General features: G+C 38.3%; 1 protein-coding gene across 9 annotated transcripts in view; it reads left to right on the forward strand.

Annotated features, from left to right (window-relative positions):
- The window catches only part of diaph2 (diaphanous-related formin 2), a 439308-nt gene that overhangs the window by 358588 nt on the left and 60857 nt on the right, over positions 1-19863 (forward strand). For 8 of the 9 annotated variants that reach the window (XM_044127178.1, XM_044127182.1, XM_044127181.1 and 5 more), the window contains 2 exons: positions 16612-16704; positions 18116-18181. In XM_044127178.1, coding sequence (XP_043983113.1) covers positions 16612-16704; positions 18116-18181 — 159 coding nt within the window. The remainder of the gene's footprint in view (positions 1-16611; positions 16705-18115; positions 18182-19863) is intronic. The other variant, XM_044127186.1, reaches the window with a different exon arrangement.

Consider the following 19863-nt stretch of genomic DNA (forward strand, 5'->3'; position numbering starts at 1 on the left):
TCTGAACCCACATGTCATCTGCGTATTCCCAGTCAAATTCACTAAGCTCTGAAAAGACCCGGAAAGCCTGTATGCTTTTTGAGCACAATGTGGACTGGCATGAAGCACATATGAACAAAAAAAAAAAAAAAACACAGCAAATAAGTAGATGCCAGTGGACCGTTATGCTTCAGCCAGGTACCAGGAAGACCTTTTTATGAGAAACGTAAGCAAAAAAATGCAGATTTTATTAGTATTTTGTGTATTTGACAAATAAAAAAGAGAAAAAATGGTACATAGTTTGTTTATTATTAGAGATTTAAAAAAGAGCTCTGCTTTGCATTTCTTTTCAAATTCTATTCTGTAGATTAATGTTTTGCTGCCTCCAACAGTTTTGAACAACTATTCAGTTTGTAGGTCAGTTGTGAAATAGCTGAAGCTCAACCATGGAGTGTGTCTGTAAGCACCATTATCCAAGTCTTGTTTCCAGTTTCCAATTACAAACAGGCATGAACTTTGACTGGGCCTTTCTTATTCATAAATATGCTTTGATCTAAACCAGAGGTCTGTAACCTTAACTGAGCCACAGTTGTCAGATGATGTACTGAAAAAGACAACTTTCATTTTTGATAAATATTTACTGTGGTAAATGTGTTCTTATTTTTGAAGAACCACAATTTCATCTATATCTTTAGAGTTTTGAATAAATTAAGACTTGAAAATCTGTGCACAAAAAGAATATATACATTAGTGAGATATTGATATTTGTGGAAAACTATGCAAAACAAAAAATACATTTCCAACCTAATAACAAGAAACATATATGTATATACGTTTTTAAGCCCCTAAATATCCTCAGCTGTTTCACTCAAACCTTAAACATACAAAAGCTCTAAACATCCACTTATGGGTTTTATTCTGTCTTCATTGCATCATTTTTTTGCTGAATGGATGGAAGGCCACCCAGCTGCCTCAATCCACTGCAACAGCTTGTAGACGCCAAAAATGCAAATCCATACATTGCTTTGCCTTAACAGAAAACAGTTTATGATAAATGTGTTTTGGCATGAGACATATGTTCCAGCATAGTCACACAATATAGAACGTACAACATGATCATCTTTTATATTGTTATCTTTGTTTGTTCAGCATCTGGAAGCTGGATAAAAGCAACTTAAAATCTATATTTGCACTTACGAATCATAAAGCCTAAAGGTGAATGAATTACTGTGCTGGTAATAATGGACATAGAGTTCAGCTCAAGATAGTGTCGCCACAGTTGATTTTTATCGCACAAATGTATGTCCTCTTTTCCTCTTCCAAAGCTCAGTGTGTGTGTGTGTGTGTGTTGTTTTTTTGGGGTTTTTTTTTTCTTGAGCTGCTAAGTTTTTTAGGCATTCCTCCCTCTCAGCAAGGCCTGCTAAAATGAGGTCTCCGTGTCTGTATGATTCTCTGCAGAGAGCAGTTGGCATGTTGACAATGATGGGCCTGCAGCTTCTATTTATGCATCCTTCTTGTCAAACTTTCACTCGCAGTGGATCAAATGGTGTATGTTTACACAAATAAAAAAAGTGGGCTTCTCAGGGAGAGGCGTATATTTCATAAATATGAGGGGAAAAATAAGTCGGTGAGGTTAGTTAGGTTAGGCCTTGACAGCAGACTGCAAGGTTTGCATTCCGTATGTTTTTTATTTCCGTAGAAGTTTACATCCAACTGCACAAGCTGGATGTCAAAGAGGGAAGAGTTGTATTTGAGACTCTTTAATGTCAGTCATATTGAAAAACACTTTTAATTAGCTTTGGATTATTTTTGGGTGGGTTTATGGATTGATGGATGGATGGTAAGTTGGACAAACAGATGAGTGAATGGACAGACAAAATAGATGCACTGATAGAGTTGAAAATAAATTTAAAAATGCATATAAAATGTGCTCAAAGGTCCTGACGATGAATATTTTCCATATTCTGTTTTTTTTCCCCCCACACCCATTCAAACCTGAAAATCTGAATAAATTTCAAACATTGCATAATTTTTCATACCTCATAAAAATTAAAACTTTAAAATGTCCAGAAACCGCAACATGTTGACATTCAGTTCACGCTTTGACTCCATACCTGATAGTCTGTCCACATCGTGATGTTTTCTCTCAAAGTTGGCTGCAGCTTCTTCTTTTTTCCCCTTTCTTGTGTGTTTTTAAACAAGGAAAACATTTCTTAATTTAGGTTTCCATTATTGTGGCATTCTAAACTAAAGTGACATATTTCTGTGCAGCCGGCTGACTGCTTGTGGCTGGCAGAGCCCTGTCAGGACTGACAGTGCTGGAGCTGTAGATTGATGGCTCTGTGTGACACTGACAGCTGCCAGTAGGCCAGCACATACCTGCGTAGCAGCCATGCCAGCCAGGTGATCATAGACAAGAGCTGACATGCCACGGCGGGGTGGACAGGTTGCCTCTCCAAGTTTGCATGGTGTCCCCACAGCTCGGCAGACGTTGCAAATAATATTACCAGGGAAGATAGCTTTAGAGACGTGAAGGTCAGAGACACAAGCAGATAAAAAAAATGTTGAGCTTCTCGCTTTACCTCAACTTGGCTTGAAAAAAACGAAGCGGATATTATAGCTGAAGCCGACCTTCATGTTTGATATAGAATGTAAAAAACAAGGGCAGACATTTCAACCATGTAACGGTGATATATGTTTCAGTGCTCCTCTATTTGCTGCTTGTTTATTCCCCCATGTGAAATTTCTACTTCCAGGAATTGCAGTCTTCCATGCATTGATTATATGCACTGTCATGGAAAAGTAAACAAACCTCTTCATTTTTTTTTTACATTGTTTTATTCTAAAATCCTTCTTTACTCTGATACCCCTAAATAAATCGTATCTGGGATTCTGCATTGCAAATTAGCCAAGTATTAGTTTAGTATTAGTGTATTCCGAATTTTTGTCCCCATTCCAATAAACAATAAACAAACAAACAAACAAAAAACTCCAGTGCAACTGTTGCCTCCTTAAGTCATCTAACAGCAGGTTAATTCAGAATTATTTTCTGAAATTAATTCTTTTTTTTTTTTTTGCTAATTAAATGCAACCTCAATCAGCATTCTGATTTACATCTAGACTTACTGTTGGGGTTATTCTCGCGCAGAATTATGATGCATGTCTCACATCAATGATGCAAAATTCAGATAAAGTTCAGAACGACTGTTCAGACTGCAGTATCAGAAGATATTATAAAAATAATTGAATAAAAAAACTTGAGGCAAGGATTTCTTAGTATAAGTATTGACTGTATTTACTTGTAAAGTTACTTTTAAGGCAGTTGGTTGTATTGTTTTATTTAGAGGTGAAGTAGTAAAAGGGGCATTAATCATGTTTCATCAAATGAGTTGCTCATAATCATTTCAATTATGCTCAACTTTGTGTTGAACTGTTACATTAAAGCTCACAGTTCAATGTGTATGAATAATTTTAAAAGGTACAGTAGTTTATTCCATAAGTCACACACAAGAATAACCATCTTTTACTTAAAATGCTTGTTGTTGTCACTTCAGTGTGGCACCAAACTTTTAGCAAGCCACTTTTTCTTTGCCCTCAATTTGGAGTGCAAGTAGTACAAGCTATTCTTTGCAACTGCTTCGTATGGATTGTTGAACTCCATAATTACCTTAAAAGACGGAAACAAGGGCGCCAGGATTATCTGCCGTCATGCACTCGTCGTAATAAATAACAGCATATTAGATTGTGCTCTATCTCCAGAAAGAATCGGTATCTGCCCGGAGGCAATGACGGCACAGAGCTTCTAGGCGGCTGCATCTCAGCTTAGTCCCACAAGACCAGGCAGCGTGAACTGAGACATGTAGAAAATTAGATTTATTCAAAAACAAGTTCCACAAATGGAGTAAATACACTTTATGCTCTCTAAAACAAAAATTGGCAGAGGAAAAAAAAAAAGTCAACCTCTGCTGTCCAGGCATGTATTATTCTCAGCAAACTACTGTCAACATGTGAAGCAACCTTTTCTTCAAGAATGTCTTGCATTAAAAGCATAATACTTAGCATCTTAAAGTTTCACTCCTCTAAGTTCAGGTAGTGAGACAGGTTTCAGATGTCTCTGTTGCTTTTATTTTGTCTCTTCCTCCATAGATCTCTCTATTCCACACGGCACTCTCATGCTTCCTCATTCCTTCCTCTCTCTCATCACTCTGTCGACTGTTCTTTTCCACCTCAGTGCAATAAGCGCAGGCACAGTTGAATCTCATTAATTTGTGGGTGGTTCAAGTGTCTGATCATTTCCCCTCCCAGATCTGGACCCAACCAGTCACTTTACAGTCAATCAAACCTAATTACCCTCACTACAAAGACCATCAAATCCCATTGTCAAATCCATTTAGCTTCCCCAGACAGGGCCGCCTTACGCTGAGGCAAACAGCCCATGTGGGGTTTAGTTCAGATGCAATCTTGATCTGCATTACAAAACTATGTATCCGCTACGTGCCACTGTTTAAAAACGGAGCTCTATAAGAGCCAGGATAGTCTTATTTCAGGCACAGTTTCATGTCAAAAGTTCACACACTTAAAGGCATTAATTTTGTTAATTTTAGGCTTGTTCAGGGAAGGGTTACTATAAAACATGCAAGTTTAATACATTGAAGAATTAGATGCACAAGTTTGAATTCATCTCATTTACATAAGGTCAAACTTTTACATACTCACATGTTGAAATGTAGGTATATTCAACTACAGTGTGAAACGTCAATGCTATATTGTTTGGGATTTTTTTTAATTCACTGAAATTATTTGTTAGCCATCCCAGATTACAATCTCAACTTCACTAATAAATCCTCTGATACAGATTAAATGGACAAAGACCTCTATTGCAGTTATAAGCGTTGCCTGAAAACCAAATAAATACCAATACTGACGAGAGAAGGCAAATTTCTCACAGCAAGTAGAAGCTCAGTGAAGAATATCAAAAGCTTGCAGTCAAGGTGCAACTTCCAAATCGACATTTAATCCGATCTTACTGTGGATATATGCATATATTTAAGCAAATATTTATCATTTTGGCCATGAATGGACGAATCCTTGTTTGTAAAAAATATATTTTTTAAAAGACTAGCTAAAATAAAACCCAATTAAACCTTCATGGCAGTGAGGACTTCATGCAATCTACATCTGTATACAGATCCTACCCTACCTGTAACTAAAGTTTGAAAAATTTGTGGCTCAACCACAAACCTCGGCTGCCTTTGCTGTAGTTTTTTGCTGCCATAAAAATCATTTAGTAGTTTGCATTTATTAGCATTTAATGCAAAGCAGCAGGAGGAAGGATGAGGATTACATTAGAGCAATTAAAAGGTGTGGGATTAAGGAGCTCCCTGCGGTTGCATTAGGGAGAGACGCTGCAGCAGATATCAGTGTTACAGTAAAGCATAAACCCCTTTGATGGCTCCAAATGTACAGTACATTATTTCAATGTGAATTAAAGAAGATGCATTTAGTCTGTATCTCACGGCAAAATAAAGATAAGGTCAAAAATGAGCACCTCTAGAAGTTATTGAAGTTAATAAAAAACAAAACTGTATCTGAAACGCACATATTTGAGTGCTGCTAAAAGCTGAACAAAAAGAGTCTTTTTGAAAACGCTGCTTTCTGCTGCGGCCCTGATGAGAACGTAAGAGCTCAATCACTTTGCAAAAGCTTGGATAAAAAGAGACACCATTAAAGCAAAGGTCCTGCTGGGTCAGAGAAAATGAATATAGGTCAGGGCCCTCCATATTGGAGCTAAATTTAGCTGTACTTTGCCTATAGAAAAGAGGTACTGGTGGCCCTCTCTGCTGCGATGACAGCTTCCTGTGACCCTCCTGGCACCCCGGCATTGTGACCCCATGTGGCGTTGGGAAAGTGTGTCAACTTAACATCTGTCAGTGCTGGGTTGGAGCTCTCCCTTGTGTGCCGGTACTGTTACTGGGCAAACTAGCCCAGAGCTATGGATGGATGGTGATAGCAGTTTGGTAGTTGCACAGACCTTAAGGCAGGAGCTGTAAATGATAGCGGAGGGAAGAGCGTGACGACGACTGTGTTGCAAGTATCTTTCTTTCCCCTCCTCTTCCTGTCTTCCACCCTTCCCTCCCTACTGTTTCACACTTGGGGCCTGGCAGCATCCATCCAGATGGAGGGTTTATTTTTGTTTTTGTTTGTTTACTTATTCATGCATCCAGCTATTCGGGGCATCGCTGGGGCTTTTGCTCCACCACAGAATGCAAATCGCCGCCGCGGCTAATCCACTTTCATCTCTCCCTCGTCGACATCCAACTTGGCTGCACGTTTCTTTTCCCTTCAGTCTCTCCAAAGTCAGGACATTTCGCCTTTCTTCTGTGAGATGACTGGACCCACCCACCATCAGCCCTCCCCTTTATTTCAGGAGGTAAAATGTCTTGAAATTACACACTTTTTACCTAAAAGCAGTGGCAGATCTAGAATCGTTTACATGGGAGGAGCAAGAGAGTGGTAAGAGCTCTAAGCAGGGTTGCAATGCTGGATCTCCTCGGGGAAGTATGTGAAAATCCCCCCACATATGTCACTAAAACAGACATAATACCCGCAAAAAACACACAAAAAAGAAAAAAAATATTGAACCTCTGTCACTTAGAAGTCTTAGATATACTTATCTTTTATCACTATCATTTTGTAATGATATTTATTCATATGATTTTTCACATTTTAATAATACCAAAATTTGCATGTAAATTTTTACTTTTATCAGTCTGACATCATTTCTAAATATTGAGTCAGGTGTTATGATTGAACAGTTACTCGTTACTTGAGCAATTTATTTTTAATTTTTTTTTTTTTTTTCCTAACATTTAACTTCTTGGACGGCAAATTTTTACTTGAGTAAAAATATGTTGCTACTTTTAGTCAGGTTCACTTTTTGGGCTATCTACACTCCTCTCTCAGTTTGACCCTGGAGGTTCATTGGACCCAATGTGTTTGGAATTATAATTAAAACAATAATTATGTATTTTCTGCTGAATTAATATTTAATTTGAAGGCCATAAGAGGCTTTTGGACAAACAAAGTTTAGTTTTTATAAGTCTGATTATAAGAACGTAATGTTTGTGGGAGGGGAGAGGTGTGGCAAAGCTCCACTGCAGAGGGGGAAGTTGCCCCCTTTGCCCTCCTCTAGATCCCCTCCTGCCTCCCAGGCACCTTTGGCAATTTCATGACATTCTTTCCACTCACCACATCTTCCTTATCTTTTTTTCTCCCCCTGACCCTGGCGCCAAACAGGGAATAAAGTAGTAACCGCACTGCCATTCCTCCTAGGATGGAGTGCAGCGAGAGCATTCATAATCGAGTTAGGGAGGACATGAGTGGGTTTGCTCATCAAGTTCGCCATTTTTATTTGCCATCCTACCCTTCCCCTGCTGCTTTATTTGACACGAGCCGCTGCCTGTGCGCTCCCATACACACAAACTCCTTCAAATTACAGACTGAATCCTCGCTGAAGTTTTTCAGGTCATCATATCAAAGCTTTTGCTGAGATCGGTTGGTTGGACAGCAGGGAAATTGTGAAAGAAGATGGAAAGGGAAAAACAAGGGAAGGATGTCTAACAGGTGCATGACTGCTGTTCTTGGGGAGCTTGTGTTGTCTGTGCTCTCTGTGGCAGTAATGGTGTCTTTTTGCCCTGGTCTTTGGAGCTGCTGGGACAGCACGGGAGGAGGGTGAGTGGAGGATGTCGGCGCTCAAAGCTCGACAGTTAGAGAACAGGAAGCAGAGCGGAGGCTGTAAAGTAATGCAGGTGGCTGTGTGCACATCTAGGTGGCTGAATTCAGGTGTGGAAATAACACAGAGCCAGGTGCATGGGAGAGAGAGTGGGGAAAGGGGCTGAGATTAAAAGAAAGTGTAGATGCCTGCCTCTCCACCTGGCCATAAAGCAACTACCCCCTCCTTCCGCCGAGGCCTTTGTTTCACGGCTAATGGTCCAGGTTAATTGCACAGGTGACTGTCTGTGGGGGAACAGATGGGCTCAAATGTGTTCAAAAACAATCTGCAAGAAGAAGAAGGAAAAAAACCTCTTATTCCTCTCCTCTCTGTCGCTCCTTTTCTTCCTCATCCTCTCCACTGGAGTCATAAAGCTGGAGTGGGGTGAGGTTAAGATCTCAGTGTGTTACTCTCTCGCACTGTCTTTAATTTATCAAGTGCAAGGCCAGTAAGCTTTCATTAGATCTCATTACAGAGCAAATTAGACTCCAGAATTTGCTTGTGGAAAGTAGTGTGTAATCTGCTCATATGTTGGGTTTTCATTTGGATTAGGAGGAAAAAGCAATGACTTCATTCGCTAGGAGGAAACTGCAGCTGTCTCAAAAAACGTTTTTACAGTTACCATTTACAGCCTGTAACTTTCTTTTTGCATTGTTCACTTTACAACCATCAACTTCACTGTACTTTATTTGGATTTAAAGCATCAATATACTTTGACCTAAACCAGAGGTCTGCAACCTGTGGCTCCAGAGCCGCAAGTGGCTCTAAGAAGCTTCCACAATGGCTCTTTATAACATGAGTAGAAATAATAAGCTAACTAATGTTTATACATATAAATATCATAGCAAACAGAGGTTTTAGAAGTATTTCTCAGGGAATAATCGCATAAAATTTCCACAACAGAATGTCACTAAAAGTACCAGAAACATGATTGTAATTTATTTTCTTGTCGTTAGGTTGAAATCTGCGTCTTTAATATATTTTCTTCCACTCAAAAAATGTCCTCTTTTTGCGACAGTTTTATGCTTTTCTGTATCTTAAAATCCCACAGATGTAAATTAAATAGTGTTGTTTTTTTTTTTGTTTGTTTGTTTTTTTCCAAGAATAACAGCACATTTCTTGCAGTAGATGTTCCTCAATTTTTTTATTTTAAGTGATTTTGTTCTCTGGATTGTAAAGATTGCAGATTCCTGACTTAAACTGTTTTAATTCTGGCTTTATGTTTTGGGAAGTGGAGCCTCAACCTTGTTATTCTTGCATCATCCATCTTCCTGTCCCCATTCTTGCTGAAGAAAGGAATTCCCAAGGCATGATGCTGCCACCTCCATGTTGTATTTGGTTTTCTTCATTCTGCACATAGGCCTAAATTGAAATTTTAATCTTGCATCTTCACTTGCATGACTTGTGAGAAACTGCAGAGAATGTGTTTTATTTGTCTTTGCCTTAGAAATTTAACAATCTTGTGACTAAATGTGCTAAATTAGAGGAGTAAATGCCGTCTTCCTTGGTCATGATGATCCTGTTTGTACACTAATCCTCTCCAACTAAACTCCTAGGTCTTGAAATAACAGCTGGTAAATTAGTAAAAGATTTGATTACATGTACACAGCATGTTCTATATAATTTTACTGGTAAATGAAATTGCAAGAGCATCATTTGTCTTGATCTTGACTTATGCACTGATAAAAAAAAAAAAAATCAAGTGGTTTTAATGCTTTTAGACTAAATCCTTGAAAGTTTTCACCGATGTAACTGGCCTAATCTGCAGGATGAGAGTCTGCTGTTGGTATTAGAAAGCAGCAAGTATTTTAGGAGAATTAGTGTTTTGTTTCCTTTGTGAACCACGACAGGTGAATGTAAACCATCAGACATTGAGCTCTCATTTATTGATCAAATGTTTTTCCACAGCAAAACAAGCAGAATGTGCCAGACAGCAAATTGAAGTTATGAACGGGGTTTGTTGACACTTAATCAGAGGAATGGTTTCTGGTGTTTAAAAGTGCCCAGCATTCCCAGAGTTTATTTATGTATTTAAGTATTTTTAGAGGTGCAATTTTTGCATTTCATGTTCTAACATGAAGGTTATGTAGAGGGGATTTTTTTTTAGGACAATTTTGAATGATTGGCTACTTTTTAAATTGACAGCCTGTCATGGGAAAAGAAACAAGCTTGAATTATTTTTTGCATTTTATTGTTATTTTATGTAACTAAAAAAGCAAACTCAAAAATGTACTCAACTTCTTTTATTCTGTTCCCATAAAAAGTGTTCAATCATCTGCATAATAGAATAGAGTTTAGATTAAGTTCAAACCTACCAAAACATGGCCGTTCATCTAAACTCAGGACAGGCTTGGACAGTAATGAGGAGATAAGTAACCAAAGAGGAGCTGCAGAGATCCTCAGCTCAGGTGGGAGAATCTGTTGAAATGACAACTATTAGTTTTGGACTCAACAAATCTGGCCTTTATGATGAAGCCTTTTGTTAAAGACAAAAGGCTTCATCATGGGAGAAAAAGCCACTTTGATCAGATGAGTTTAAAATCACTATCACTCCCAGTCACCCCAAACAAACAATCTCCACTCTGAAACGTGGTGATTGCAACCAAAGTCCTAACTTGAATTGTTTGTTGGCAAGATTAGGAAAAATTGCTGTGCACAGATGCTCTCCATTCAGTTTGAGCTACTTTACCAAGAATAACAGGGAACATTTCAGTGTCTAGATCTGCAAAGGGTGTCAGAGACGCTCCCCACAAGACTGGCAGCTCTAATTGCAGCACAGTGTGGTTCTCCTAAGTATTGACTCAGAATATGTATGCACATATCGCATAGATTCCAGTGATTGCATCGTGACAAAAAGTGGAAAAGGTTCAAATATTGCGAGGTGTTATATGTTCTCATCTCCCCCTCCGTTAGGTCTCTATCTACTCAGTGTGAAAATGTCAGCCGAGAAATCCGCTCTGTAACATTTAGTTTATAAAGTGGATCCAGCACTCTTTCAATATATAACATGGGCTGGTATTACTTTTAATACATGGCAGGTCTAACTCCGGCTCTAGGTATGTGTGTCTGTGGATTGCACGCTGCAGAGTATGTTTTAGAAATAATTAAATGTCACAGAGCTGGGGCCTTCAAGTATGCAGGAAGATGTTTTACGACCTTGTGCCTTGTCTTGCCTCACTATTCCCTCCCAATAACCCATTCCAGCAAACGCTCTTTCCTCCCCGTTCTGCCCTGCGTGTGCCAACCTTCCCCTGCATTCTTCCTCCTGCCTCATTTTCTTCTTTACAGTTTTCCTCCCTGATGGTGACACTTAAAGCGCCTGTGCTTATTCTTTTCATATCCCTTCCTTTCCCCTCCTTTGCTGCTGTCGAGGTTTGACTTAGTGCTCCGCTCCTGGGATTGGTGGTACATCACATTTGCTTTTTTTTTTTTTTTTTTTTTTTTTTTTTAAGTTTACAGCTAGCTTTTTTTTTGTTGTTGTTCAGAAAAACTAATCTGATGTGTGAAGTTTTTATGGCAATCCAGCTGAGAGCACATTGCTCTTGTTACAGCTCCTAATTAGAAAATGTGATGGTACTGCTTGTAAATATGCTGCAGTGAGCCAATCTTGCGGGCTCACAGTTGCTTTCGATGCAGGCTTTCGGTCAAGGTAGCAGACACCCAGGTACAAGATGGGAAAGAAGTGAAAGGATCATCGGGGAAAGATATGGAACCGTTGGGGGCAGTAAAGCTTCCTAGAGTTTTATTTCTCCTATTAAAGGTTTAAGTGTTTAAGAAATTAACCATCTTCCACATTTCCACAAGCTTTATTAAGATCATTAAAGGACCTCGGGCCTGCTGGCGTCGGGTCCCCGCCGAGGTGTTTCATCACCGGAAGGGTTTGTCAATGTCCTGGGTCTTAGCCCATCTTAACCCATTTAGAAAGCAATTTCCTGTGAGCAGAGAGGGATCTCTCCTCTTGAGAAAGATCTCTAGGTATAAAAGGTTAGCTTTTCTGTAATTCCTCATCTTGCAACGTAGCGCAGCCGATAATAATAGGGAGACAACTGTTTGTCTTAGGTTTACCAGCTCAAAATAAGACGGGCGAATTGCTTGAATAAAGCAGAAATGTCAGCTGAAGTGGGCATGGCACAATAAGGAATTAGGAAAGCTTGAGTTGAGGATTACCAGAATAAGTATACTCAAATAATATTGAGTTTTATTTCCATACACACTGAGTAAATGCTTTGTCTTTATACATTTCATGAATAATCTGTAAAGACACTACTGTGTCAGAGTGTGCTCTTACCTTCTGGAAGCTCATTTGTGAGAGTTTCTTGAGTTTAAGCTTTGGACAACTTGGGGGAATAGTTAATTGAGATCAGAGATGTAACCAGGGATTGAGCTTCCAATTTTAGTCATTTTGGCTCTTCTTGTCTGCAGACTTTCTCCCCCCTGAACCTCAGTCTAGCAGGGCTCCAACGTCCCGGCCATTACGAATGATGAATTGTGCTGAAGTTAAGCTGGAAGTAGGACAAATTGATCAAAGTGTCAGGCGCCCCCTGTGATGTTGGGGTCTTCGTGAAGAAGGAGCTGTCAGGAAGTTTCTTGTAGCACAGTTGTTGCAGATGAATGTTTACCTGGCAATAACAGGTTCCGCCTTCTGTCAAACACGCAATCTGTCGTTGTTAGCCTATATACAGACGAGCTGCTGAAGATCTTGGGAGCTGATATAGTTCTAGAAGTGCAAAGCGTTCGCCTTATTGTTCCTGAAGTCCACAGGAGACGAACCCCGTGCTCTCCTGTTTTTTTTTCTTTTTGTTTTTTTAAACCAACGAGCTCACTATCTGAGGTGTAGTGCTGCAATTTGAGATAAGCACTACTTTACTCGGCTCTGGTTTTGTTCAGATAAAGCTGGTCTAATTAAGCTTGATTTAATCGGGATTGCTTTTAAGCACAGCACACAGCTTCTTTGATTTCAAAGTAGCCCTTGGGAAGGACTTGAGGAAGAAAGGGAGGAAATGAGATAGAGAGTAAAATTAGTGAGGGCGTCTTAAGAGTTGCTTTTTAAAAATTTGCATAAGACATGTTTCTATTCTTAGTTGTACTGTCTTTTCTTACTTGTGAGAGTGATTGCAGGTTGGGTGGTTTGTAGCTGGAGAAAGAAGAAAGATCTGCAGACGCTACTTTCAACAGTAATAGAAAAATGTGTCATTTCATTAAAGCGACCAGCTAACATTTATAAAATCATACTAAATGCTGTTTGTTGCCTTTAGATCAAGTCATTTTATTTGTTTTGTTATTTTTTTGGAAATTTGCATTTATTTAAGATGAAATCAAACCCTTCTGAATTTCAACATGCACATCTATGATGACATCACAAAATGTGCACATATTTTTTATTAAATTCCTCTTTTAATGAGCTGTACAGCTGCTGCAAAACATTTTACCCAGATGTGAGTCTAAGAATAATTTGTAAATAAACAAAATCTTACCAAGTACTACTTCCACTGGCAGATTGTTTCATCTGAGAAAAATGTATAGTTAAAATAGAAATTATCTGCTGGTAGAATGAGTAATTAAAAAAAAAAAAAGTCAATATTAAGAAATTATTCACTTACAATAAGCTCCTGAAAAGTTACTTGTAAGTTTTGTCTTGTTTCAGATGTACAAAGATATATTCACTAAAAACTAGATAAAAATACTTGAAAAGATTTGGAAATTTTGTAACGTAGCCTCATCTCTTCATAAAAAAAGAAATAAAGAAAACTTTATTTCTTCAAAACAAGCCAGGTTGTTTTGAAGACCATCCAGTCGATGGATACAGTAGTTGTACTGCTGCTGCATGAACAGCTGCTTATCCTAAATGAAAATATAAAATAATCAATAAGACAATTATGATCACAAATTTAAATTTAAAAAAATTAAATGATATGTATTTATTAAAAACAGAGCAATATATTTTATGCTTATCTTTCTGTTAATTCTGATGATTTGGAATTACACCTACTGAAAACCCAAATTTTGGATTGTTCCTTCAGTAAGGAGGCAGAAGACTGACCTGTTGCTCAGTGGTCCACAGTCTTTATTTGGGATGAATGTTTTTGTTTTTATTTGGAAATCAGTCTGCCAATCAGTGCTTATTTCACTTTCCTGCAGGGATGTGGAAATGCCCACAGCACTCAAAAGTATCAATACCTGCTTTTACAATCAGAGTGCTTGATTGTAAGACCAAAACAAAACTGTGCTTCTGTTTTTAAAAATCCTTTATTAGTGTTATGTAATCTGCTCATTTTCTGACTAATTGAATTTCTGTTTTCATTGCTGTGTCCTGCAATGGAAGTGCACATTTTACCTAGTTGTGTTTTTATTGCCAATATACATTTGTTAGTAAAAAAAAAATTTAAAAAAGAGTTGCACCACTGGGAAATACCTATATTTTAATTGACCACTATTGCCTGACTCTTGTATCACTGAGCACACACAAATAAAAAAGGTTGATTACTCCTGTAAAGTGCTGAGTCTGAATGTAGAATTTTTCTCCACAACATTTTCCCTCCAGCGATAAACACGTTGCAAAAAACGATGGTAAAACCCTGCAGGAAGAGCCAGTTTACTCATACATGCAAAAGAATTGATTGCCAAGTCTCCAGGTCCACAATAACTCACCCTAATGATCCTAGCTTTAAAATAATGTCTATTCTAGACCAGAATGATGAAAAGGTTGCCCCTCTAACTCATTAGTATGTGGGCGCAAAGATAGATGACCCAGATATGAAGCCTACGCTTATTTTTGAACTGATTAGCGGAGCTTCGTGCACGCAGTATGGCCACATCTCGTCCTGCCGTTGGCCTTGCAGCTCTTTAAATGCTCTAATGCTGACGGCCTTCACTTCTCTAGTTTCATGGATCCACAGGACAGATGAAATGGTGGACAGGGGGAGTGTTTTTTCGGAGCCCAGTTCCAGTATCATTGACTGAACAATGATAGAAAGCCTTGGTATTGAGCAGCTCCACACTAAATCTTTCTAAAGAGCACTTAGCTCCCCCTGCGCTAGCCACAGAAAGAATATCTGTCAATGACCATCACTGGATGCTTTTATCCTCAGGCTCCTCTCTACTAAACTCTAACCTAAGCTAAGTGTGTTTTACTCCACCACAGCTGTTTACTAAAAAAAAGACAAACAGAACTGAGTGACAGGCCTGTCCATCAAGGCTCAAGAGTAGCTGCTCTGAAAGTAGTTGCACAATTATTTACAGTCCTTGAACTTTTCACATTTTGCCTAGGTTCAGCCACAGACTGTAATGGGTGCTTTGTGATAGATTACATATTATAATATTTCACAAGAAAAATCATACATGGTTTAAAGATAAAAATCTGAAAAGTGTGGTGTGCATTTTCACATTTTTGCTGTAGCTCCAGCGAAATGTTCTTCTCCATCCAAACTCCATCAGATTAGATGAGGGAATCTGTGAACATCAGTTAGCAAATCTTAGAAAAACAGAGTAAGGTCTAAATTATTCTAACACATTATTATGCTTTGATTTAAAATGTTTAAGTTCACTGCTCAAAAATAAAATAAATGAAAAGTGTTTTAATGAGACAACAAAAGTTGTTGATTTTGCTTAAAATATATCTTTTAAAAGAAAGACATACAATTTTGCTGTTTGGTTCCATCCATCCATCCATTTTCTGTTCACCCTTCTTCCCTAATGGGGTCGGGAGGGTTGCTGGTGTCTATCTCCAGCTGCGTTCCGGGCGAGAGGCGGGTTCACCCTGGACAGGTCGCCAATCTGTCGCAGGGCAACACAAAGACATACAAGACAAACAACCATGCACACACACACTCACACCTAGGGAGAATTTAGAGAGCCCAATTAACCTAACAGTCATGTTTTTGGACTGTGGGAGGAAGCCGGAGAACCCAGAGAGAACCCACGCATGCACAGGGAGAACATGCAAACTCTATGCAGAAAGACCCCGGGCCAGGAATCGAACCCAGGACCTTCTTGCTGCAAGGCAACAGCTCTACCAACTGCGACACTGTGCAGCCCCGCTGTTTGGTTCATTGTTTTCAATTGTTTTGGTCTGGAAACTGTGTTATTCCATTCTCAACGACATTATTGCTATATGGGTCATTCTTACTCTTTATAAACAAGCTTAATTGTGCTTTTCCTTATGTCATTGGATGTGTGTTGTTCTATTTACTAGGGAATTAAAATTCAAGCAAAATTATGGTTTGTAAAGTCAGTTGTTCTTTTCATTTTCACTGCTCAACTGCGCTACTTCCACTCTTTTCATCTAACGACCCTGGCCTGCATCAAGCGTATAAGAACCGCTGCCTTTCACTAACTCTGATTGGTTTAGATCTCAATAATGCATCTATTGTTAAACTATAGGGAGGATTTTAGTGTCTGAGACTTTTTTCCTCAAATGTTTGGTCGCACAGATGTCTGTTTTTTATAGTGTCACTATTCGGTCAAAATTAGGTCACATTTTACCACTATGTTGGTTCAGAGCCCTGAGTCATCTGCATCTTTTTTGTAAGATGGACATTTTTGCCAAGCTGCACTTTTGGGTTCATAACATGTATTCCTCAAGAATTTGCTCTGTAATTGGCCCCATCCATATTTAACCAGCTCTCCTGCTAAGGATCCCCGCAGAATGATGATGCCACCACCATGTTTTTACAATGATTTATGATGTATTCAGGCTGTTGGTTCTCTGGCCTAAAGGTTTGTTGCTTTTAGGCCAGAAAGTTAAATCTGAATCATATAAACAAGTCATACAAATGTATTTGTGATTATCTGCAAATGTAAAGGCTGCGTTATGTTTTTCACTACAAACATGTTTTTTTTTCTCTTGTTCTGTTCTCTTGCAGAAGGGGATGAAACTGGCGTGATGGACAGTCTAATGGAAGCTCTGCAGTCTGGAGCAGCTTTCCGTGATCGGCGAAAACGAACACCACGAAATGGTAGGAAAGCAGTTCCTCTGTGAGATCTCCTCCTATCGGTCAGTCTCAGTTTCATGTCCAGCTCAACGTTATACTTGCAAAGTGATTGGCTTTTGACTTTACACATCTATGCAAATATTGAACCATTTCAAACCACTTTCGCCTGATTCAAGGATTTTTTTTTTTAACCACATGAGTACGAAGTCCATAAACAATGCTCCATAAACAATCAGTCTCCCAGTGAAGGACAGAAGAAATGTATGATGCTCTTCGTATTAATAAATCTCTCAGAAACGCGACCAAATCCAGTTTGGTTTAATCCTGGTGTTACTCCTCTGCCATGACGAATGGGCCGTGCTCAGGGGAGTCCTACCTTTCAGCAGCGTGAGGGTCAAAGTCGAGATTTCTGCAGCTGAGCCACAGGTGCTGACATCTCCACACTGCCAATAATGACAGCAGATATTGGGAGGGAATATAAACACCAATGGGGGGATGAGATGGACAGGAGGATTTGGGTTTTAAATTTGGAGGTTGAGACTCAGATGGTAAATAGCTCATTTAATAGCACCGTAATGTTAAACTACTAACTGTTTTAGTTATTTCATTGCTCAGTTTATACAAGTAATATGTGGGTATGTAGCTTGCTCTCTCCAAAGAGAAGAGATTGACACATTTTTCAAACAATATCAGGCATCCATATAAGCAAAAAATTAATTAATTAATACCTAGAGCTTTTGAACCTAAATATTTGTGAAGATTGTTTTTTTTAATTGAAAAGCATTAAAAAACAAAAGTAATGCAGTTCAAACTATGACACAGAAATGCTGTCTGGATGTTAAATTAATTTCCTTGATGGAGGAGAAACTACCTAAGATATAATTATTATGCAGGATAAGACTGGGATGAAGCAAGAATAGAGAGTAAATAGATGTTTTATATATATTGATTATTGTTCTTCATCACACTACTATCGCACACTACTTCATCACACTATTAATTGAGCTACAAAAACTAAATTTTTGTCTAAATAAATTTACTCCTCTGTGCATATCAGAAATAACAGAATAGAAACCAATAAAGTAACTTTAAATGTATGTTGGCATAAAATAGCATCAGATTTATTTTTCAAAATATTGACAAAAAATTTTGTGGTGCTGGTGAGTATCAAATGTTTTACCTGATACTTGAAATTAAACCAAAGATGAGTGTTTGCTCTCATTTTTAATGTTATCTTAAAAATTGTCCTCTTATTGTTTGGTCTTATTCGTCTCTTTCTATCAGATATTTATGTGTTTTTTTTTTCTTTCTTCTTTTTTCTCTTTCTTTGGGACTTGTTCTACCTCAAATGTGTCACCTCTGATGGATTTTTCTCTCTTCCTTTTTCACCTTCCTTTTTCTTTCCTTTTTTCTTTGACTGCCCACATTGTTACAGGTGATCAAAGCCCTTCCAGTCCAGTCTCTCGGTGGCCGGGTGCTAACTATGGTACCAGAACTCTAGGTGTGTCTTTATTTCACTGCCTTTTTTTAACCCAGACCCAGCACGATTGTTGGTCCTACACTGCACTGCTCCTGGCTGTGATACTCACATGTCCTTCCTGTCAGAACACGTAATTTCAGCTGGTCTATGAAAAAGCAGAGTCCTGTGCTGAGTTGCTTACTTTCTTTTACTCGGAAATGACATTTTGGGGGGTACGAGGTTTGTTTTGCTTTTTTAAAGTTCAGCTTATCAAAATGCAACATGGATAACACAAATTAACATATGAAATTAGATTCACTTGAGTCTTATTTTATGATAACTATCTTCTTTTATCATTAAAAAAGGCCCTAAATTTATAGGTATGAAATATCCATCTAGACAAGGGAAAACTTGATGTTTCGCCACTATTATCTCAGCCCGGGAGCTTTTTTGGCTAATAGACTAAAAAATAGAGAATCACATTCAAGCTGATGTTATGTGTATATTTGGTGAAGAGATGAGATCAAATATCAAGCCCAGTAAATTTTAGAACACATAAATAGGATTATGGCAGTCAGTGGAGGCAAACACTTTGATATCACTCTGATAAAATGAACTGTTTAACTAGTTGAGAGGTTTGGAAACATTTCATTTTGGATGCACTTTAAGAAAAATCTTAAACGTAATTTGAATAGTTTAATAACTAGAGAAATTAGATCAATTTAATTCTTCATACTCAGATGGGTAATTCTAGCTAACTAGTTTTAAAAACCTTGAACACGATGTTTACATTAATTTTCATGTTCAAAATCCAAAATTTCTAGAAATCTTGAGAGAAAAAAAGCAGCTGCAGTGAAACTCTCTCCTTTATACAACTCAGACGTAGCTACAGCTTAGGCTAATTATTTTGGCAAACATGTAGAAAGGTTGTCTGGAGAGCCTGGTTAATGATTTCACCCAATCTAGAGGCAAACATTTTCTTCTGTCACAAAATGTGGAAAAAAGTAAAGGAAAATAAAAAACAAAAAAAAGAGAAAACATCTTATGCTCATAAACAAAAGCTGCAGTCACCTCTGAGGTCTGGCTGTTGACTCCCTCCTTGACCTCTCTCTTGGTCAAACAGCAAAAGTTTTCCCCAACAACCACAGATAATATGAGTCTTTCACTGGGTGCAACTGCCTCACGGTTGACAGGTTTAGCTTGCTAGCATGGTTCAGCCTAGCATTAGCTCAGTCGCTAACCTCACTAAAGCTGGAAACGAACCTAAATCCTTGATACATTTGCAGACACAAAATTTATTACAGTCCTCAACCTAAACCGCGTTTATATATTCATTAAAAGTGAGGCCTAAATAACATGAAAGGCTAGTTGTTCTCTGACAAACAAACCAAACAACTGAGAATACAGGCAGAATGAATCAATATCTTGAGTTAAATTCATATAGAGATGTTGAATTAATGTTGCAAATTTTCTGTTTTTATGAATCATAGTTCAAAGTGAATCCCAAAAATTACCACAAGCCTTAAAGCAGTCAAAGCACTCAGCACATTTTTCTGTACTGTGGATCAGCTTCAGTAGTCAGATGGTTTTACTGTCTGTCCTGTTGGGCTGCATGGTCACTGAATGATATCACTTTCTATCTTGTAGCAGTTTTAGGACATTTCCTGCTCTTCTGTATTGTTTAGGTCACTTGAAATGTTTTCTTTTTTTTTCTGTGTATCAGT

The sequence above is a fragment of the Gambusia affinis genome, linkage group LG09 (assembly GCF_019740435.1).
Source record: "Gambusia affinis linkage group LG09, SWU_Gaff_1.0, whole genome shotgun sequence".
NCBI lineage: Eukaryota > Metazoa > Chordata > Actinopteri > Cyprinodontiformes > Poeciliidae > Gambusia > Gambusia affinis.